This window comes from Scomber japonicus, chromosome 8 (assembly GCF_027409825.1).
Source record: "Scomber japonicus isolate fScoJap1 chromosome 8, fScoJap1.pri, whole genome shotgun sequence".
Classification (NCBI taxonomy): domain Eukaryota; kingdom Metazoa; phylum Chordata; class Actinopteri; order Scombriformes; family Scombridae; genus Scomber; species Scomber japonicus.
The window spans coordinates 26,373,214-26,390,887 of NC_070585.1; the positions used below are offsets into that span (position 1 = coordinate 26,373,214).

Here is a 17,674-nt window from a genome sequence, read left to right on the forward strand (position 1 = left end):
ATGAATCCTGAGTAAAATGGGGTGATTTGATGAAATAAATGTGTCTTTCATTCAGCAGAATTGGTCACAAGCTTCTTTAGAAAATATGTTGCTTAATCAATGTGAGAACATTTTGGTTTTTTTTTAGTGTGTAGCTGTGCAAAATAAGTGAAAGAGAAGGGGAAAAAAACCTCTTGATCGTAGCAACCTTGAGGTTCGCTGGCAGATATGGAGGCAGATTTTTATTTCTGTGAGAAAGATCCGACACTTTCGCAAAGGCACAAATAGAAATGATTATCACATTTTTTTTCTTGCTCTGTGGTAAATTGTTAACCTCTCACATAATATACTTATGTTGCAGAGTTACTGGCAAAATTAACATGAACCTGGTTTTCCAATTTAGTCTGAAAATTACCTGGACAGCCTTCTGAGACTGGATGTCAACAATGAGCACTCGATCCAAGGTTGGCTGTGTCACATAAATAAACTTGTCCTTGATGTTGACCGCTGATGACCACACACACCTCTGGACGGTTTCTCCAGCTACAGAGGGGCACACTTCCTCCTGAAAAAAAAACAACAAAAACAAAAACAAAGCACACATATCATACAGAGTCAACTAATTGCTTTTCACATTGCGGAGAAATATGTCTAATTAAAAAACAATTATCTTCATCTAATCGTTATTCTGTGTTGTTTTGCTACTTGGAGTCTTATCACCTATGCTGATGTGAGTCGTGTTATCTTGGCAACTTAGATAAATTAGCTTTGTGAGGTCCTGCAAAATCTCTGTAATCACTCCCATTTGTTCACACGTAATCCACAGAACAAAGCCTGTGGACGATCTGTGGCTGTTCAGCTTCCAGTCCTGGCAGCTATTTTCCTTCCAGGCAAACTGGGAACCTTAACCGGCCTTCTGGCTCTGAAGCTTTGCTCCCCTTCGCCTCCTCCCCAGCCTTCCAAGCCTCCAGGCTCTGCCCAGTCGACTGTTCCAGACTCTGTGGGATGATTTAGGGAGCTTCTGGCCGGCAAGGATGAATGAAGGGCTTCGGCATGCCAGGATGAACTCTTTTTCCATATTTACAACCACACAGGCAGTCCAGTGACAGGTGCCTTCCCACAGGCCAACTTCTCTGTCAGAGGGGCATAAGGTAATGCAGGAACTTCATTGAACTCTATCGGGAATGAGGGGGAGCTGCAGCAACAGTGACAGAATTTATTTTCATCCTGTGTGCCGCCCCCCCATTCATTCTGTCCCCTGTGTTTCCCCAGTAGAGGAAGGTTATGATGGTTAATTTGGGCAGGCATGCAACAATAACATCAAGTTAAGGTCATTTCAAGATGGGAAAAGCTAAAACAATGACAGTGCTTTGGTATTTTTGGCTTCACAACAAGGTTTTTAGTTCTTTGTAGTTGTAATGTCTGGCAGTGTCCAGCTGAAAGCACAATCTGTCAGTGTGTTTGATCTAAAATAGGTTGGGAAAGTCAGTCATTAAAGCCAGAATTCCTTGCACTTGCTGAAGTTATCGTTGAGTCATCGGTATTGAGCCTTATGAAACCCCTGCCGACCCACACCATGATTATTTTGTGCTTGGGGGCTGTAAATATCTTACTTATTACACCTTTAAGAGGTGAGAAATCGAGCATCTGATGCCCAGCTGAGGGTGTGAATGGAGGTGGCTGTAATCTTTCCTGTGTTTATGTGTGTTGCATATGTATGTATGTGTGTGGGCGCAAAGCATGTATGCGATTTATGTAGTAACTGACATCTTCTGACAAATGCAGAGATATGTTTTTGCCTTTTTATTATGGAAATACGTTAACTCTCCAGATACAGAACAGTATGTTTCATGGACTCATTAAAATCCCTAACCTATATGACATTAAGCAGAACTGGAAGATGTCAAGAACAAAATATTGCTGCATCTCTTAATCATACTAAAAAAATACTTGCATGAGATTTTTCTTTCTCAAACATTTTAAACTCTTTACACTTGTGTAAAGGCGTCTAAAGATCTAAACTGAGGGAAATGCAAATATATTTTGGACACAACATCAGCCGTCTTTGGGGAGGGAAACTGAAGAAAACAGTAAAGCATCAACATCCAAAAGTGTCAAAAAGAAGAACTTCACAAGTACTTTTGTTCTCCCAAGGTGCATCTCTATGGTCTTAATCCAAACTGCTTAAAGCATTGCACGAAAAGTTGGTTTCAGAATTTTTTGTAGAACATGGAGCATGGCTTTGTCAGAGAAGAAATAAATCCATTGAGGCTCATTTAACACATTTTCACCTGGATAATAGTTTGTCCCCATGCATTCACAAATTGTGTTTCCTTCTGCACTGAGATGCTAATCATCACAGTTTAGAGTAAACAAGGCCCTCTTGGAAAACTAAGAGCTCAGAAAATGCTTTTGGTCATGGAAAATTAGGAGAAAATTGAGAGGAAGTGTAAATGCAGTCTTGATTATGCACAAATCCTTTGAAGTCTATAAAACAACAAAACATACAGTGTTTAGCCTTCAAGGGGGATTTTTTAAAATCCAATTATCATATATATTATTGATTTGTATCCAATTTTCTTTTAAAAAGGACAAATCAATTCTAGGATTTTCTTTTGAAATGAAAATAAAAGCTAAGCCCTACACATACCTATATATACTTTACTCGCTATATCACATTGATAATAAATAGCTATAACACCTTCCTTTATGTTGAACTAAAAAAGATAACCCAATCGTAGAGGGAAGCAAAATAAAGATATTTATTTTGCTGACTTAACTTCAATGGGACATCATTGTTTTGCCAGATACTGCATGTATCACAGTAAAACACTCTATATAGCAGTTAAGGATAATAGATTGGCTGTGCGATTACCATAAACAAATCAATCAGCGCTCCATCGCAATGGAGAAAACGTGAGCGCCATGCTGGGAGCAGGCTCATGTGTTCACACAGCAATCCCCAAGACAGCACTGGAACTGGCATTGTGGTGATCGTAGTGATTGATATCCTAATACAAACACACCTCTCAGAGGATCACTTGGCTGATTGTTGTGCATTCATGGCATTGCTTTATGTATAACAGCCATCCAATCAGCGCTGGTTCCTGGATGAAAGGCAGCTCAGAGGAAAGTGTCCATTCAAGAACACATGTAAATCTAAAAGGTATCTATCAGCGAGCTGCTTTGAAAGCTTCAGCGATAAACAGTGATTCAGTGGGGAGTCAGGGTATAAAGATTCCACGGAGAGGTGTATCCCCCTCTGACTCCGTGTGGTCTGTCAATGAATTAAATCAAACTGGCTGAACAGTGAATGGTGGCCCCAGTTTCTGCTAGGTATGATTTTCTGTTGGCGAGCAATACTGAAAAGAAGAACATGACTAACTAACAACAATAATCAATATTTTTACATTAAACAATGAAAAAAACAGCCATGTGTGATATGAAAGGAGTTGCTCTTAGTGATGAACCCACAGAGAAAAAACCCTTCTGCTCTATGGAGAATTTTGGCATACAGGTTGAATATTACACTTAGCATTTCAAGTTGTGCCTATTTAATCAAACAGCTGTAACAAACCAAGTGTCCACTACCTGTCCAGCACCTAACGATGGACAGGACGGAAGTTAACGACTAGCTGATGAACACAGTGAAGAATTTAGATCCGAAAAAGGAGGGTATTTCATTATATGCCTTTTCTTCGGAAGCATGTAGTATCCTTACCCGATCAGCTGCATTTGCATAATAATCTAGACTAAAGTATTGTATATTGATTGCTAATGATTGATTTCATTAGCTGACACTTCAAGTGATGCTTGCCAAGGCCAGTGAATAATAAATCCCATCATGAGTAACAGATTACAACATTTTTCTTCCAAAAACAAAAGAAAAACACTTTCCTATTTCCCTACAGGAATTCACTGTTTTCTACCTTTTCTATCATCATTGTAAAGTAACAAATGTTTACTTCAGTGTATATTTAAATATGTACTGAAATAATATAGTATACCGTCTATGAAGAAATAAAAAAAGACAAGTTCAGCCACTTCAACTCGAGTAGAGCTTGCAGACACACTCAATGCACCTTATGTAATCAGGCGGTGTATTTAGAGTCATGCTCATCTGCCTCACCACTCACTGCACTATCACAGCTAATACTTGTAGTGTTAGCAATAGATAGGATAAGACGTTTCGCCTCTCATCGCAAATACTTCCTTGGCCTTTTGACTTTTGTATAAGAGATGGAACGTCTTCAATAATCTTAAGTCCAGGTACTGTTGGCTTTGCCCTTCTGGATATACCATGACCTCAATGACTGCGAATCAGACATTACTTACAGCATTTAATCACCCCCACCTTCCCTGCAGCATCTTCTTGCAGAGTCTGCTTGTAGTTAATCCTGAAGGGGAGGGATGTTCATCAACACTCCCCAATCTCTCTCTGTGTGAGTTTACATGATGACTGCACCTATTGATGAGGTAGGAACCTAGATGCCAAATATGAACTAATCTGTAATCTGTTACACTATTAATAGAAAATATGTTGAAAAGAAATCATCTAGGTCTCTGCCAACTCCTAAGAAAAATATTTGTCTCTCTAGTCAAGCTTGTATTTATTCACCGGCTTCTCGCTAAATTAGTGTGTGAGCTTAAAACTCTGTCAAACGCACCAGACCACTAAGAGAAAGCTAAAGCTAAACATTACACTCAAACATCCTGTAGTTTCAATGAGTTCCCTTTTTTAGATTTAAAGTCGATGTGAAATAAATTCACCTTTCCAGAGCAGTGTATTGTTTCCAATTGCAAAAACAAATTGTTTTGTTCAAATTGTTCTGAAGTTGCAACAGCTCTGATTCCCCTGAAGAGCTGGAGGATCATAGTATTGTAGTAAACCAAAGAAGTCTTATTTCTCAGGAAAAACAGTTGAACCTATGTCATTATTGAATTATCCAGGAGAAGTCTTTGTTTCTATGTGAAATGACAGTAAGGATATTATTAAAAGAAAACTTTTGAATACAGAATTTAGCTTCTTTCCTGATGACCTGTGCCAACAGCAAAGCCAAAGTGCTCATAGCTCTAACTCCTTCAGATGACTGGTAGGGTCCAGTCCATCTTAAAATGAATCACTGTAAAAGTGTGTCTCTTGCCCAACCACTCACCTGCAGAGCCAGCAGCTTTTCACTGGGCTTAATATGTCGTTGTATCTCGCATGCCACTGGCTGGATGACTTTAATGCCGTCTTCATAGAACACGTAGAACATGTTTCCAATGCCAAGACCTGTAGGAGAGAAAAAAAACAGCTTTATTACATACCTAAATTAGGCCAGATGAGACTTCACAGCATGAACATTTGTGACAGAAATAAGCCCTACAACATTGTTATCTACTTTCAAAGCATCGAATCATTTAATCCCTCACATCACAGTTCAGTAACCCTATTACAAAAATTCAATTAACTTAGTTTAATGAATGCTGGAGTGAAGTAGAAGCAGTCTAAACGTACCTTCTTCCCGCCACAAAATGTTTGCCACTGTGAGGGAGAAAAAGAGGAAAACACAATTGAAAATAAATGCAAGAATCAATAGGGTCCTTTTGTCAGAGCTAACACCCAAACACTAACTCCTATTGAGGCAAAGAGGAAAGCAGACTGCATGAAAGTTTTATGGAAACTGTCTCTCTGACACCTAGTGCAACAAACAATCGATAGAGCCCTCTGCTTGGAAATAATTTGATACCAAACACTGGAAAATGGAGTGCAGTCAACAAACGACTGTAAAACACTTTATGATTTTCGGTCGCTGCAAGCCAAGTAAGCTTAAGGGGGAGCGAGTTGAAATAGCTCTAAAAAAAAAAAAAAAATCTTCAGCATCAGATAATCATCCATCAATATGAGTGTTATGGATAAGCCGCCTTAGACACCCAAGAGTAGTCCACAGGTTTCAGGCTCAGATGATTATCATAACTCATTAGGAGGGATTAGTGTGCTCATTCTTCAGTGGCAAACCCAGTTTTGGCTCTTAACGGGTAATTTCTCATTAAATTCATTTAGAGGTGACACGCAGACATACAAATAGATATGAAATGAAAACACTCTGAGTGCTTTAATAGGCACCTAAAACACAGACCAGCTGTTCTGCTCAGCCACCGGGCTCTCTGAGAGAAAAGATGCCATTACTTCAAATTATATCACTAAAGACTGATGTAGGAAGAAGAAAATCATAAAGGTATTTTCCATGCAAATATCAGAGCAAATTCTGCTACACTCTCTTTTTAACTGTGACCTTCTCTCTCATTGTTCATCTGTCCCCCGGTCTTCTTTCTGCTTCCATTCCATCTTTCCACTTTCAGGCGTTTTTCAGTCTACAAACCAATCTCCAGCCCAATTCACACCCGATTCTAATCTCGCCTCTATTGCAATGCTCATTCCCTCAGCCTCTTGCTCGGGTGGACCGATGCAGAGAAAGAAAAGGGGGGAGACAAAAGCCAACTAGACACCACTGTGCCTTTAGTCAACCTTAATCTTTCAAAAGTCCTTTGTCAAGTGTTTCCAGTGCACTCTTGCATGCCATTTAGCTCATTAAAAGTTACGCAAAGGAAGTGGTGTGTAGATAGAAGGACAAGGATGGAAGGAAGGAAAGAAAGAGGGCAAGGACAAAACAGAAAGAAAAACAATACAATTTATTTGAGATGTGCCAAAAATGGAAAATAGAGAAAATGGAAAAGAGGAGTTGAGATGAGATCTTGTGTGCTCCAGTCTTTCCCAATAGCCCACAGTATTGATGCTATTCATCACTTGGCAGAAAGACTGTGGCTGTTCTGCGCATACAAGGGGCCCATACATCAACTTCATCATCCATATAACAAAACAAGCTGGCTGCCACTGTAGGCGGTGAGTTCACTCTTTCTGGCCATAATAACTGTGTTTCCACTGGGCTCCAAACACTGGGAAAACCACGCACACCAGCCAGCCTGGACTCTGTAGTTCCTTCCCGTCAGCAAGGTTACATAAATTCAATTTGTTTACAAGAGCACGCTGCTGCGACAGTGGGCCAAACAGCCTGTGGTGTTCACCATAGTGGCATCACAGTTGACAGCGAATGCATAATATAGGTAGAGTAATTGGGTCACAGTGGATGGGAAATGTAAAAATGTAACTCAGGATGCCTTTTGGTTTGCAGGCTTTTTGCTGCTTTTTCCAGGGATTATCCTTTAAGTTTCTTGGCAACATTGACTTATACAGTGTGTTTAATTTATGATTTAATTATAAGCACAACACAAATACTTTATCTATGACAAGCGACTGCTCACAGCTGTAGCCGGTTAAACTGCAGAGGCAAAACTTTTATGCTACTAAAAAGAGAGAAAACTCTTTCTTCCTTTCAAAACAACTATCCTGTCAGTGCAATGACTTATACCATGCAGAGCAGGTACACTGCATGGTATATCCATCACTGCAGCTATCCCAGTAGGGTTTTAGATGCACCTGCCAACACCCACTTAAAGTACACCAAGGCCTGGATTAAGATGCCTCAGGACCCCCTGCTTTAGATCTTTGACAGATCCTGTAAACCTGAAGATCAGCAAAACTGTGTCCATATCAATGGTGTCTGTAAGAATAACTTCAGGTCAGCTCTGAAGTGTTCACTTTTTTAATGTCTATCCTTTTTTCCCAGTTCTGCTCTCTGAAATGATCTCTAATTTTCTGTTTATTGATTCTCCTTCAAGAAAGTATGCAACAGTTTCTATTCCGTTAATTCTTCACCAATTTTCTTAAAAAACAAAATACCTAAAACACTACTTAGGAATGGTTAGTAGGTAACTAAAGCACAGTGGGGTTTTGAGGGTCAAATCGTTTGCTATGAAGTTCAGTCTTAAAAGGTTAGCACAAGGTATAATTTTCTGGCATTCATTGCAAAATAAAAAGAAAATGATGGTTTATACAGTCAAAGAAAAGTCAAGTCATTTTAAACTGAGATATTTCATGTCTTATTGAAAGCCTTTCTAATGTGAAGCTGATGAAACACACATATCAGTGTTGTGTTTTCCTACTAATCAAGTCATATTTCTGACAACCTTTCACCTTTTATGTTTTACCCATGCATTCTTAAACCAGCAAATTCTCAAGATTCGTGGTTGTGTTTAGCAGTGCCGTGCTTCATATGTTTGAGGGAGCTTGAAGACTGAGGGCTACCTTCAATAGCAAGTACCTGGCAGTGCTATTCAGACTCAGGTAGAGGAATGACTGCACTAGAATTAAAGCTGGAAGCATGTGAAGGACTGGAGGCTGTATCATCTCTTTAAAAAGAAAAAAGTATTCAAAAGAATTAATCCTTAGAGAAAAATCCCTGAGAGTTCTGAAAAAATATACTGGAGCTAGGGTTAGGTTTAGCTTGAAAAATAACATTTTATCCAAGTGTTGTGTTTCATCACAATCAAAAACTGCGACAGGAGACATGTAGAGATACTGTAAATACCTATCTTAATGACTTTGACATTTCTTTATCTGATTCATAATGGTGTCTTTTGTCTGTTTTGCTCAATAATATGTACAATTTCAAGATTTAAGGTGTCACCTCTATTTAACCTTTAACCTATTTGAAACCTTTAAGTTTTATATACTTGTTTTAAAAGATGCTCTATGAAAATTGAACAAATTGCTAACGATATGTTTGTTTCTGTGTGCATGCTTGGTTTACACTGCTCTTTATCTTTTGTATTACTTTCTTACAGAGTGCATCATCAGAAAGCTTCATTAACTGCCATGTTGTAACCATGGCTTAAAGGCGGTAAAAATCTTTCCACCGGATTTACAATATTCATCTCACAAAGCCTACAGCATGAAACTCAGTCGACAGGCAGTAGGCTGTGGATAGCGTCACTGCCTGGTTAGAGTCCCTTGTTGCTGACAGCGTGTCCAACACTGTGTGAAAGCCCACTGTGGTGAGGAGGTACACCACTGATGGAAACATGGACAATATTTTGGCACAAGCTGATCTTCTCTTCTATTCAGGGAATATGGAGCAGACAGCATGGCCGACAGTGTGGACTAAAATGGTTTTGTGAAGCCTTTGGTGTGGAGCGGTGGTGGATCTCATTCGTGTGCCATCGAGGCTCTGGAGATTGCAGGGCTTTGTTCCAATCAATCACCTCGCCAGCGGATTTCACTGATTAGTTCTTCCTCTCTGTCTGAATCTGTGAAATCAACCAGTGCCGTGTTTGATTGGAAGAAAACACAATGAACTGCTAGATTTCAGAAAATGTTTGAGAAACAATGTAAAATAGCAATGAATAAGGACAATAGAGTATATAGAAGATGGCATAAGATAGAGGAGGTGGTAAAAAGCTCAGAAAGGACCATATGGAGCATAGACAGCACAATCTATAAAACAATAAAACAATAGATGTTGAATAAAGAGGCAATGACATGGGGGTTTTTGAGGAAACATCCATCATTTGAGGGCTGAGAGGGTCACTTTTCATAAAACTGATATTTTCCAAGTTTAAGTCATATGTAGACTTGTTTTAATTAAAAGAAAAGAAAATTCTATATTCAATATAATCCCATGCAGTTTTACTTGTTTAACGAAATATCTTAAAATGAGTCAAGGTAATTTGTTGGCGAGTAATTGGATGTTGGAGCCAGAAAATTATGCTTGATGAAATCATTTCAACACTTCTGCAGATTTCTTAATTATTCTTCAATAAAATAATATCTTTAAACTCAACAATAAACTGACTGAGTGGAGATATTTTGCTGTGCTACACATAACCTCACTCTCCAGCCCACTAGAGTTTCTAGACTCTGTTCCCACTGAGGTATGTAAAGGTCATATATTACTTAAGGGACCTCTAGTATGAGTCATAAAGCATGAAGTACAGTAAGGAGAACATACTGGAGTCGTGAGTGGAGACCAGAGTAGGATGCAAAGTGGGAATGTACACAGATATTTTGATGGGAAGTTCTGTTCCTACTTCTCATCTTGATGATTTTTCACTCAAGTCCTTCAAACTAAACAATGTAAACACTTTAAGTATGTGAGTGATTTCCTTCCAAAGTGATCCATACAAGTATTTTGTCATCTGGTGCCATTGTCGGCAGTACAACACCATTAATCTGTGCCTTCCAAAGCTGTTACGTGTCACTGTTACAAAATTAATTCATATAACCATTTTTGACCTGCCACAACAATGGTAGACAGGCAGCAACCTTAATTTGGGTAATTATAAACCTGGATTGTTTTAGGCATTTTACCAAACAGACTTATCATAGTACCTCACATAAAATAGCAGAACTTTCTGAGCCTGAATGATCAATAAGTATGTGTTCAACATTTGAGGTAGACATGCACATCTGGAGTAAGAAAGCAGGTGCTGGACCAAATAGCAAAAGTCGGAAGAAGAGCATTGAGCTGGAAATGTCACGTGTGATATCCTATTGAATCTGTCTGCATTGGGAGCTGCAGTGTGCAGACTTTTTTTCTTCTTTTATAGTCATTATATAGAGTGTATAACAAATACATTTAAATCGAAATTTAACCAAAGGTATGGGTACAAGAACGCATTTTAGAGATTGTGTTTTGCTGATCATTATACAATCATTATGAGTCATCTACTGGGTAACTTTTTTCAATCACCCCCTTAGTCATTTCTGTCTGTGCCTCTTTTTCGGGTGTAGTGTCACTATAAACAATGTGCAACACCTAACATTGAACTATTATCTATGAAGCTACATTAATCTTAGTGTGCCATCTATCATCATCTATTAGCCCATTAAAATGTTTTAGCTACTAGCGTGAGTGCTGAGACATTTCATGTAATGTGTCATTAGCCATTAATTACCAATATAAGCACTGCAAATGTCCACAAATCTTTTTAAAGTCCTGGTGATTTGCAAGGGTTCATGGGTAACTGTTACAGAACAATGACCACAAACCAAATGCCAGCGAAGCCACCATGTTGTGTCCTCTATGTTAATTACCCCTTTAATGAGAACCACTTAAGATTAAAATGCATTCAGTACAACTTTAGTCTCAGGCAGATACACAAACTTAATATAACTGCTCACATAACAATAAAGTCCAATTTATATAGAGATTTTATATATGCACAGTGAAAAAGAAAGAAAGAAAGCTAGAGACGGAAAAAAAATGCAAAGTTCCTCATCAACTAAGTCTGTGAAAGAAACAAGTGTCACTGAAGACAATAATGTCATGACTCTTGGAAATGGAGTTGGCAGACTTCCTCTAACAATAATAGCCATACAAAAAATTCTATAATTACTATTTCTTTATTTAGTCCAGAAGGGTATTTCAGCTAAAGAGGGCAAGAGGGGCAGAAGCATGAGCCAGTATATGTACTACTACACTGCTCTGTGGGTCCCTGATATGAGGCATGAAATGCAGCATAATGTGGACTCATAACAAAGTGGAGAGACTAAAGCAACAAAGCCTTGCAGATCCTCTGACACTGCAGAAATAATTGGCACATTGTGAAGGGCAGATATTTATGCCAGTTTAGCGGCAGACTGTCAGAGATGGATGGTGCTTTGCCTGCTGGTGACAGACTCTGTTAAAGAGATCTCAGAATAGTGACTGCTCAGGTTTTCCCAAACAACGAAGTGCTTGGGTAAATTTGAGAGAAAAACAATTCACTTCAGTGCTGCACCTTTGAGGAGAATGTTTTGACCTCAGTGCTGCTCCTTCGGTGGTGATGTTATCTGCAGACAATCATTTATGCCTCACTCATCAAATCATGTTTTTCCAGTTCAATTCTCGCAATTATACCTTATTCAGCCCTTTGTCTAAAACCTTACCGAGTCCTTTGTCAACTGGTTTAGTTAGTTATTCAGCTCTCTCTTATTTGAGTGTTGGAATGAGAAGCCTGAGGCAGGTCATAAACACAATGATTTCACAGAATGAGATCATTATTTTCTACAAAGTCAGATTTCTAAAACATTTCCAAGTATATTCACAATGTGTCATGTGAATCTGTGTGTGTGTTTCAGATCAATGCTGTTAGATCAAGGGTAGTCTGGCACCACAACATGCCCACCAGCATCTGAACTTCTGTGGTGAGTGAGTGTGGAGCTCTTGGCTGAAAGCATCCAAGATTCGGCTACTAAAAGGCAAATTCTACTCATTTTAATGATGTGAATCTTTTTCTTGAGCCCCATGATAACTCATTTAATACTTGTGAACATCACTGGTGTTCGTGCCAAGGCTAGAAAAATATAACAGGACTAAAGCTTGAATATGTGAGGAGACAAAACAATGACAAATAAAAATAATGAAAATCTTCTGACTGCTGTTTTTGAGTGTTACTGTTAACTGTTTGTTGGTTCCTGTGGTGTGATGATTACATAGCAAATTGCTCATGTTCATGATCGCTGGATTAAGCTCTGATTAGTGAATCAAAGAGTGAAAAAGAAAACAGAGGTATGATGTGCTAGTGTCCTGTCAAATGGATTGTGGAAGTTATAGCTTAAACATAGATAAGGGCATGTATTAAATTAGACATGATAAAGTTTATATCAGGCTTTGGTGTGCTTAAGCTCAGATCTACAACAACATTTCCGTTTTTTTTCTCCATATTTCTCCCTGTAGCCTGTCAAGATGTCAAACCAGATGCTGTTCTGTAAATGGGTAATAACTGGACCAATGATTTTACAGGGTCTATCTGGCCAGAACATGATGCCATATGGAGATAATCTGGATTCGATGCGCTTAGGTCTGAGAGTTTGAATGAGGGTTCTGACATGACTACAATATAAGTGCGGGAAGTAGATGTTCTAAACCTGATTATTAATTAAGTTTTGGTATTTTTGTTGGTTAAAAGGATGCACTTTAATAAATGAGAACTAACTAATTAACATATAGCTACATCATCTTTAGGTCTGAGTGCTGGACCTTAATCTTAGACTACAATGGTTAGCTGCTGCAGCCTTTTCGGCCATGATTCAACATTAACAATATTTTACCCTGCTTGAATGTCACCAGTAAACAATAGTATAGACTGGTATAATGACCTCAAAATAATAGTACCACTAGTACCAACAACTGTATCAACCCTATGAATATTTTCTGTGATATTATTCCTTATCTTGACCCAGCTGAAGATGTGGATGGAGTGAGTGTGTGCAGTGTGAATCCTTCTATCAAGTAACCCACAACCACTCTCCTTCCCATCTGAGTTATTACCCAGAGAGGGATAGAGTTCACATGGGCTCTTCTCTAATAGCCACTGCTGGTGAAAAAACTTAGATGAAAGTTCATGCCTGGTTTCGTGTATTAGTGATGCTGGCTGCGTGTTGATAAATATGAACAGTGGAGGTCAGCGAAAGGCCGCCAGTTGCTGAGATTCAAAGAGAAGAGAGAAACAAGGTAAAGGATCGTTGAGGATGAGACAGACGGACGTCGATATCGTGAAAAGGTAAAGCTCGGCCAGCTGCTTTTCTAAGACTGGCTAACTGCTAATGTTTCTGGCTCTGTCAGTGAACGATATTATTAAAACATAATTCAATTCTAATGTGATCTCAAGTGCACTAGATGCATTTGGCATCTGCCTATGAATGTTTTACAAATGCATGTTACCTCTGCCTCATCATTACTAGATGTTGTTTCTAGGAAGGTAGCTTATGCAAATGAGTGTACAAGTGTTGTGGCAGGAAAATGAACAGTGAAAAGACAAGACAAGGACAGGCAGGAATAACAATAGTCTTTGAAGCACATGTTGCTTTACAAATAAATACTCTTAAGGCATCTGTGAAGATTCTCCCCATGCTGCGTGATCATACAAATACTGTTGCTAGAAAAACCTCAGTGCTGATTCTAACTAAACTGCATTTGGCAGAGCTTGTAGATCACAGGCTGAGATGTCTTGATGAGTAACCTGAAGAATAATTGGTTTTCTTCATTCTGTACTTTGGTCAGGTTACCTTGACCGAGATATATTATGAATTTCTACCATTTGTAATTTTATCTTGAAAATCTGAAAACTGATAACCTTGACTGATCATGTGTTTTTCCTTTTTTAAAATGTATTCTTTGTTTTATGTATTTGTCGTTATAGATAATATACCGTACTGTCTGCATTTATCTGTCTGAGTTGTTTTTAGTTAGGATGGGGATTAGTAAAAATTTAAAATGTTGATTATTCTTTTGGCTGTGTGCTTACAAAAATATTAATATAGCTGTATGTTGTATGATTATGTATGGTTGGACTTGAGAACAATCACTTCAAAATGTGTGAAATAAATATGCATCAATTAATGGAGGTTTGTATTTTTGAAACATTCACCGGACAGTCACAAGGGGGAGCAGCAAAGGTCCACAGCTAGAATCAAACTAGGTACATTTATAGAAGTTATAAGGCATGCACAGCAACCATTGGACTACCTTTGCACTCCCATAACACAAGATTCAAATATTTGTAGGAAAAAATATAACAATAATAAAAAAAAAAGACATTTGGGCAAAATATGAGCTGATAATCTCAGCGTGACATTTAGACTACATTCACACTGCAGGCCTTGAAGCTCAACTCTGATTTATTGCTCACATACGATTTTTTGTTTGGCTGTTCATATTATACTTTTAAATGTGGCCTCCTGAAGTGACCCGCATGCTCAGTTGATCATTAATGACGTCATGCACAGAACGGTGTTTACGGAAGCAAACATGGCAACAGCTGGTGAAGTTACTGGTAGTCTAATTTATGGTCTAATGTTAAAATGCCAGATTCAATGCGACTTGTGCTGTTCACATTGTCAGAAACAAATCAAATCGGATTCAGGTCACTTTTAACTGCGGTGTGAACGTAGCCTTAGACAATGTGAATGGGTGATGCCACACCAATTGAGCATGTGAGCATGAAGCAGCAGGGTGTGTTTAAACTGCAGATTTGAATTCATGTTGTTAAAGTTACACATCCAACAACTTGCTAAATGAACAGCTCTGTATACTTCAAGCATTCTTTCCAAGGCCATCTGTTTCCACTAGACATGAAGTACCAAGTACCAATCCACTGGTGTTATTTATATTGTCTTTATTAACAGCTGCCTTTTAAACATACGAATATGCACTAACGAGACAAGAATCGCTCTGTTAAAAACAACTGCAGTGTACAATTGCTGTGCTTGATAAGTTTGCTGTATTAACACAGCACATCACAATACCCAGGAGCCAGGAGCAGCTTATACTCTCCTAGTCTCTCTGCTCTGACCTAAACACTGATGTATTGACAGCAGCTGGCAGCTTTCCTAGAACATATCACCCAACTGCCCCCTTATTCTAGAGCCTAATATAAATATCTGTCCATCTCCAGTAGCTAATCAAATACCAAGATAATGCAAATGACAAGAGAGGGTCAAAACTCAAACCTGCAGCCTTCTCACAGATTTAATGAGCGCTGTGTTTGTTTGTTTCACCTTCTTACATGAGCAGTTGCTCCGCTACAAACAAGGCTACGCTCCAACCTCAGTCTCCTATACACCGATATTGAAGTGATCTGGTCTGTTGCATTTGGAAAGAAATGAATCTATTGTAGTTGTTGCACTTTAACAAATCTAAAATCCATTTGGTCAAATTTCCCTAATCATTTTTAAACTAATTTACATTTATTTCACACATTGAGAAACAACTAAGTGGTTATAAAATGTAAACACTGACTTTTGGGAGCAGTTTTCTACACACTGAAAATAGACACAATTTGCTTAATAGTCTAAAATCCACTTTCTTTCACACCTCACATTATGTTACCACACACACACACACACACACACACACACACACACACACACACACACAACCACTTACTTTTTAGCTGTAAAGTACTTTGTGATAGGCCTGTTATAAACGTACTTTAGACTACTGTAGCACTTAAGAAATAAATTTGACTTGACTTGACCTTTTGTGACTATTAAACTAATTACACTTCTAAAGCTGCACAATCTGATAATCTGTCTCTCATGGGCCCGGACCTCTTTTGTGTGATTTGACAGAGCTGATAGGGCGCTGTGGGTGCATGAAACATGTCTGGTGTGAATTTTACTGACTTATCTAGTTACATCTACGGAGTTAACAATTATTTGTCCTGAAATTCAATACTCAACATAATTGCAGAGGGTAGGTATAGTGAAACTTCCTGGAAATCATACTGAAATGACTCAGTTACAAAATATATCAGATTTGATGCCAAAATTAGCAGCATTTTTCACCTTTGAAAGAAGATTGAAAATATGTTTTATGCAGGGAAGTGTAGAGGATATTCCAGGGAACCAAATTCATTATAATACAAATCATTCAATATAAATAGATACTTTAATATGAATATACTAGAATGAAAAAACTGAGGCACTGTTCAAGGGATATTAAAATGTAGGTATTTAAAACAAACCTATGACTGTTGGTTCAAACACAGCTACAATTCACATTTTATATCATAATACTGAGGCTTGGAAGACATCATGCATACAAGCCACAATTCTAAAAAGCACCACATACGCTTTAGATAAGGTGCTGGTTTATCTTTTATTGATTTAAGATCAATTTGGAGATATACATAATGTGACAGTATCATGGATGTATTATATGAGCTGCATGGGGCTCTGCAGCTCAGCCTTGCAGCCACCTTTCCCCATTGTTCATTCACAGTAGCAAAAGAGATGTCTGTAAAATAGTGACAGGACACCTCAAACTGCTAACAAGGTCAATAATAACTCTTTCTATTATGATTTTTTGATCCATGGAGGTTTTTATATTTGTAAAAGTTGCTACGAGCTGAGAAAAGTGATTTAAAAATCTCTGACATCATCAAAATTTAAACTCTGTGGGCTTAGCAAGGGTCGGGGCCAGTGGGGGAAACACTACTGCACATAGTCAGTGGGCGACATAATGCGGTGTACACGCCAGCCGAGCTATTTTTATTGGACTGAATGGGCGCCATTTTTGGTTTGTTATCCAGCTCTTATAATACATCCATAGACTGTATCCATACACGGGATGTGCGATGATCATAATAGTCCCCCTTGAAACCTTAGTTTCCTTGCTACAGTCATTTTATTTCACGGTAATTGCAAACACTATGAATAATCTGTCAGCTACACTCACAAGATATGCGGTACTGAGCATATTGTTGTATTACACTGGATGTAGCAGGAATAAAAGGAATTTACTTTAAAAAAACACACACAAAAAAAACACCTGCAAAAAGGCCACCTTCTCTCTAGGAAGCCAAACGGCAGGTGCTCAACCCCCTTTGAGGTCTATCTATGCACGTGCCTGGCTCTTTGATATGGGAGTTTTCAAAGCCACATGAGATAACAAACAGATCTCCAAAGAGACTAAATCACCTGTGATCAAAACTGCAGGTGCATCAGTCCAAAAAAAAAAACAACTACAAAATGATTTAATATGTCAAGGGAAATTTCAATCATGGCAATATGCAGGGAGTACAAAAAATACAGTTTAACTGATTTTTAACTTAAATTTGTAAAGCTTGAACAATCTCTTAATCTTTTTTCTGTCTATCTCTAAAACACAGATTCTGAAGGTCCAGGATAAAGGGCTGTCTACACTGAAAACCATAACTACAATATAACTATAACGACAACGATGTGAGCGTCCACACTGAGAATGATAACATCCTGTAAACAGCGGTATCAAGCATGCCCTGTGTTCTCCAGCTCTGTCTCAGCTATTTA

At 38.4% G+C, this 17,674-nt stretch overlaps 1 protein-coding gene across 1 annotated transcript in view; it reads right to left on the reverse strand.

Moving 5' to 3' along the window:
* fstl5 (follistatin-like 5) overlaps positions 1–17,674 on the reverse strand; it is a 140,212-nt gene that overhangs the window by 13,121 nt on the left and 109,417 nt on the right. The window contains exons 15-17 of the mRNA XM_053323687.1: positions 5,480–5,506; positions 5,136–5,254; positions 395–544 (exon numbers count right to left, since the gene is read on the reverse strand). Coding sequence (XP_053179662.1) covers positions 395–544; positions 5,136–5,254; positions 5,480–5,506 — 296 coding nt within the window. The remainder of the gene's footprint in view (positions 1–394; positions 545–5,135; positions 5,255–5,479; positions 5,507–17,674) is intronic.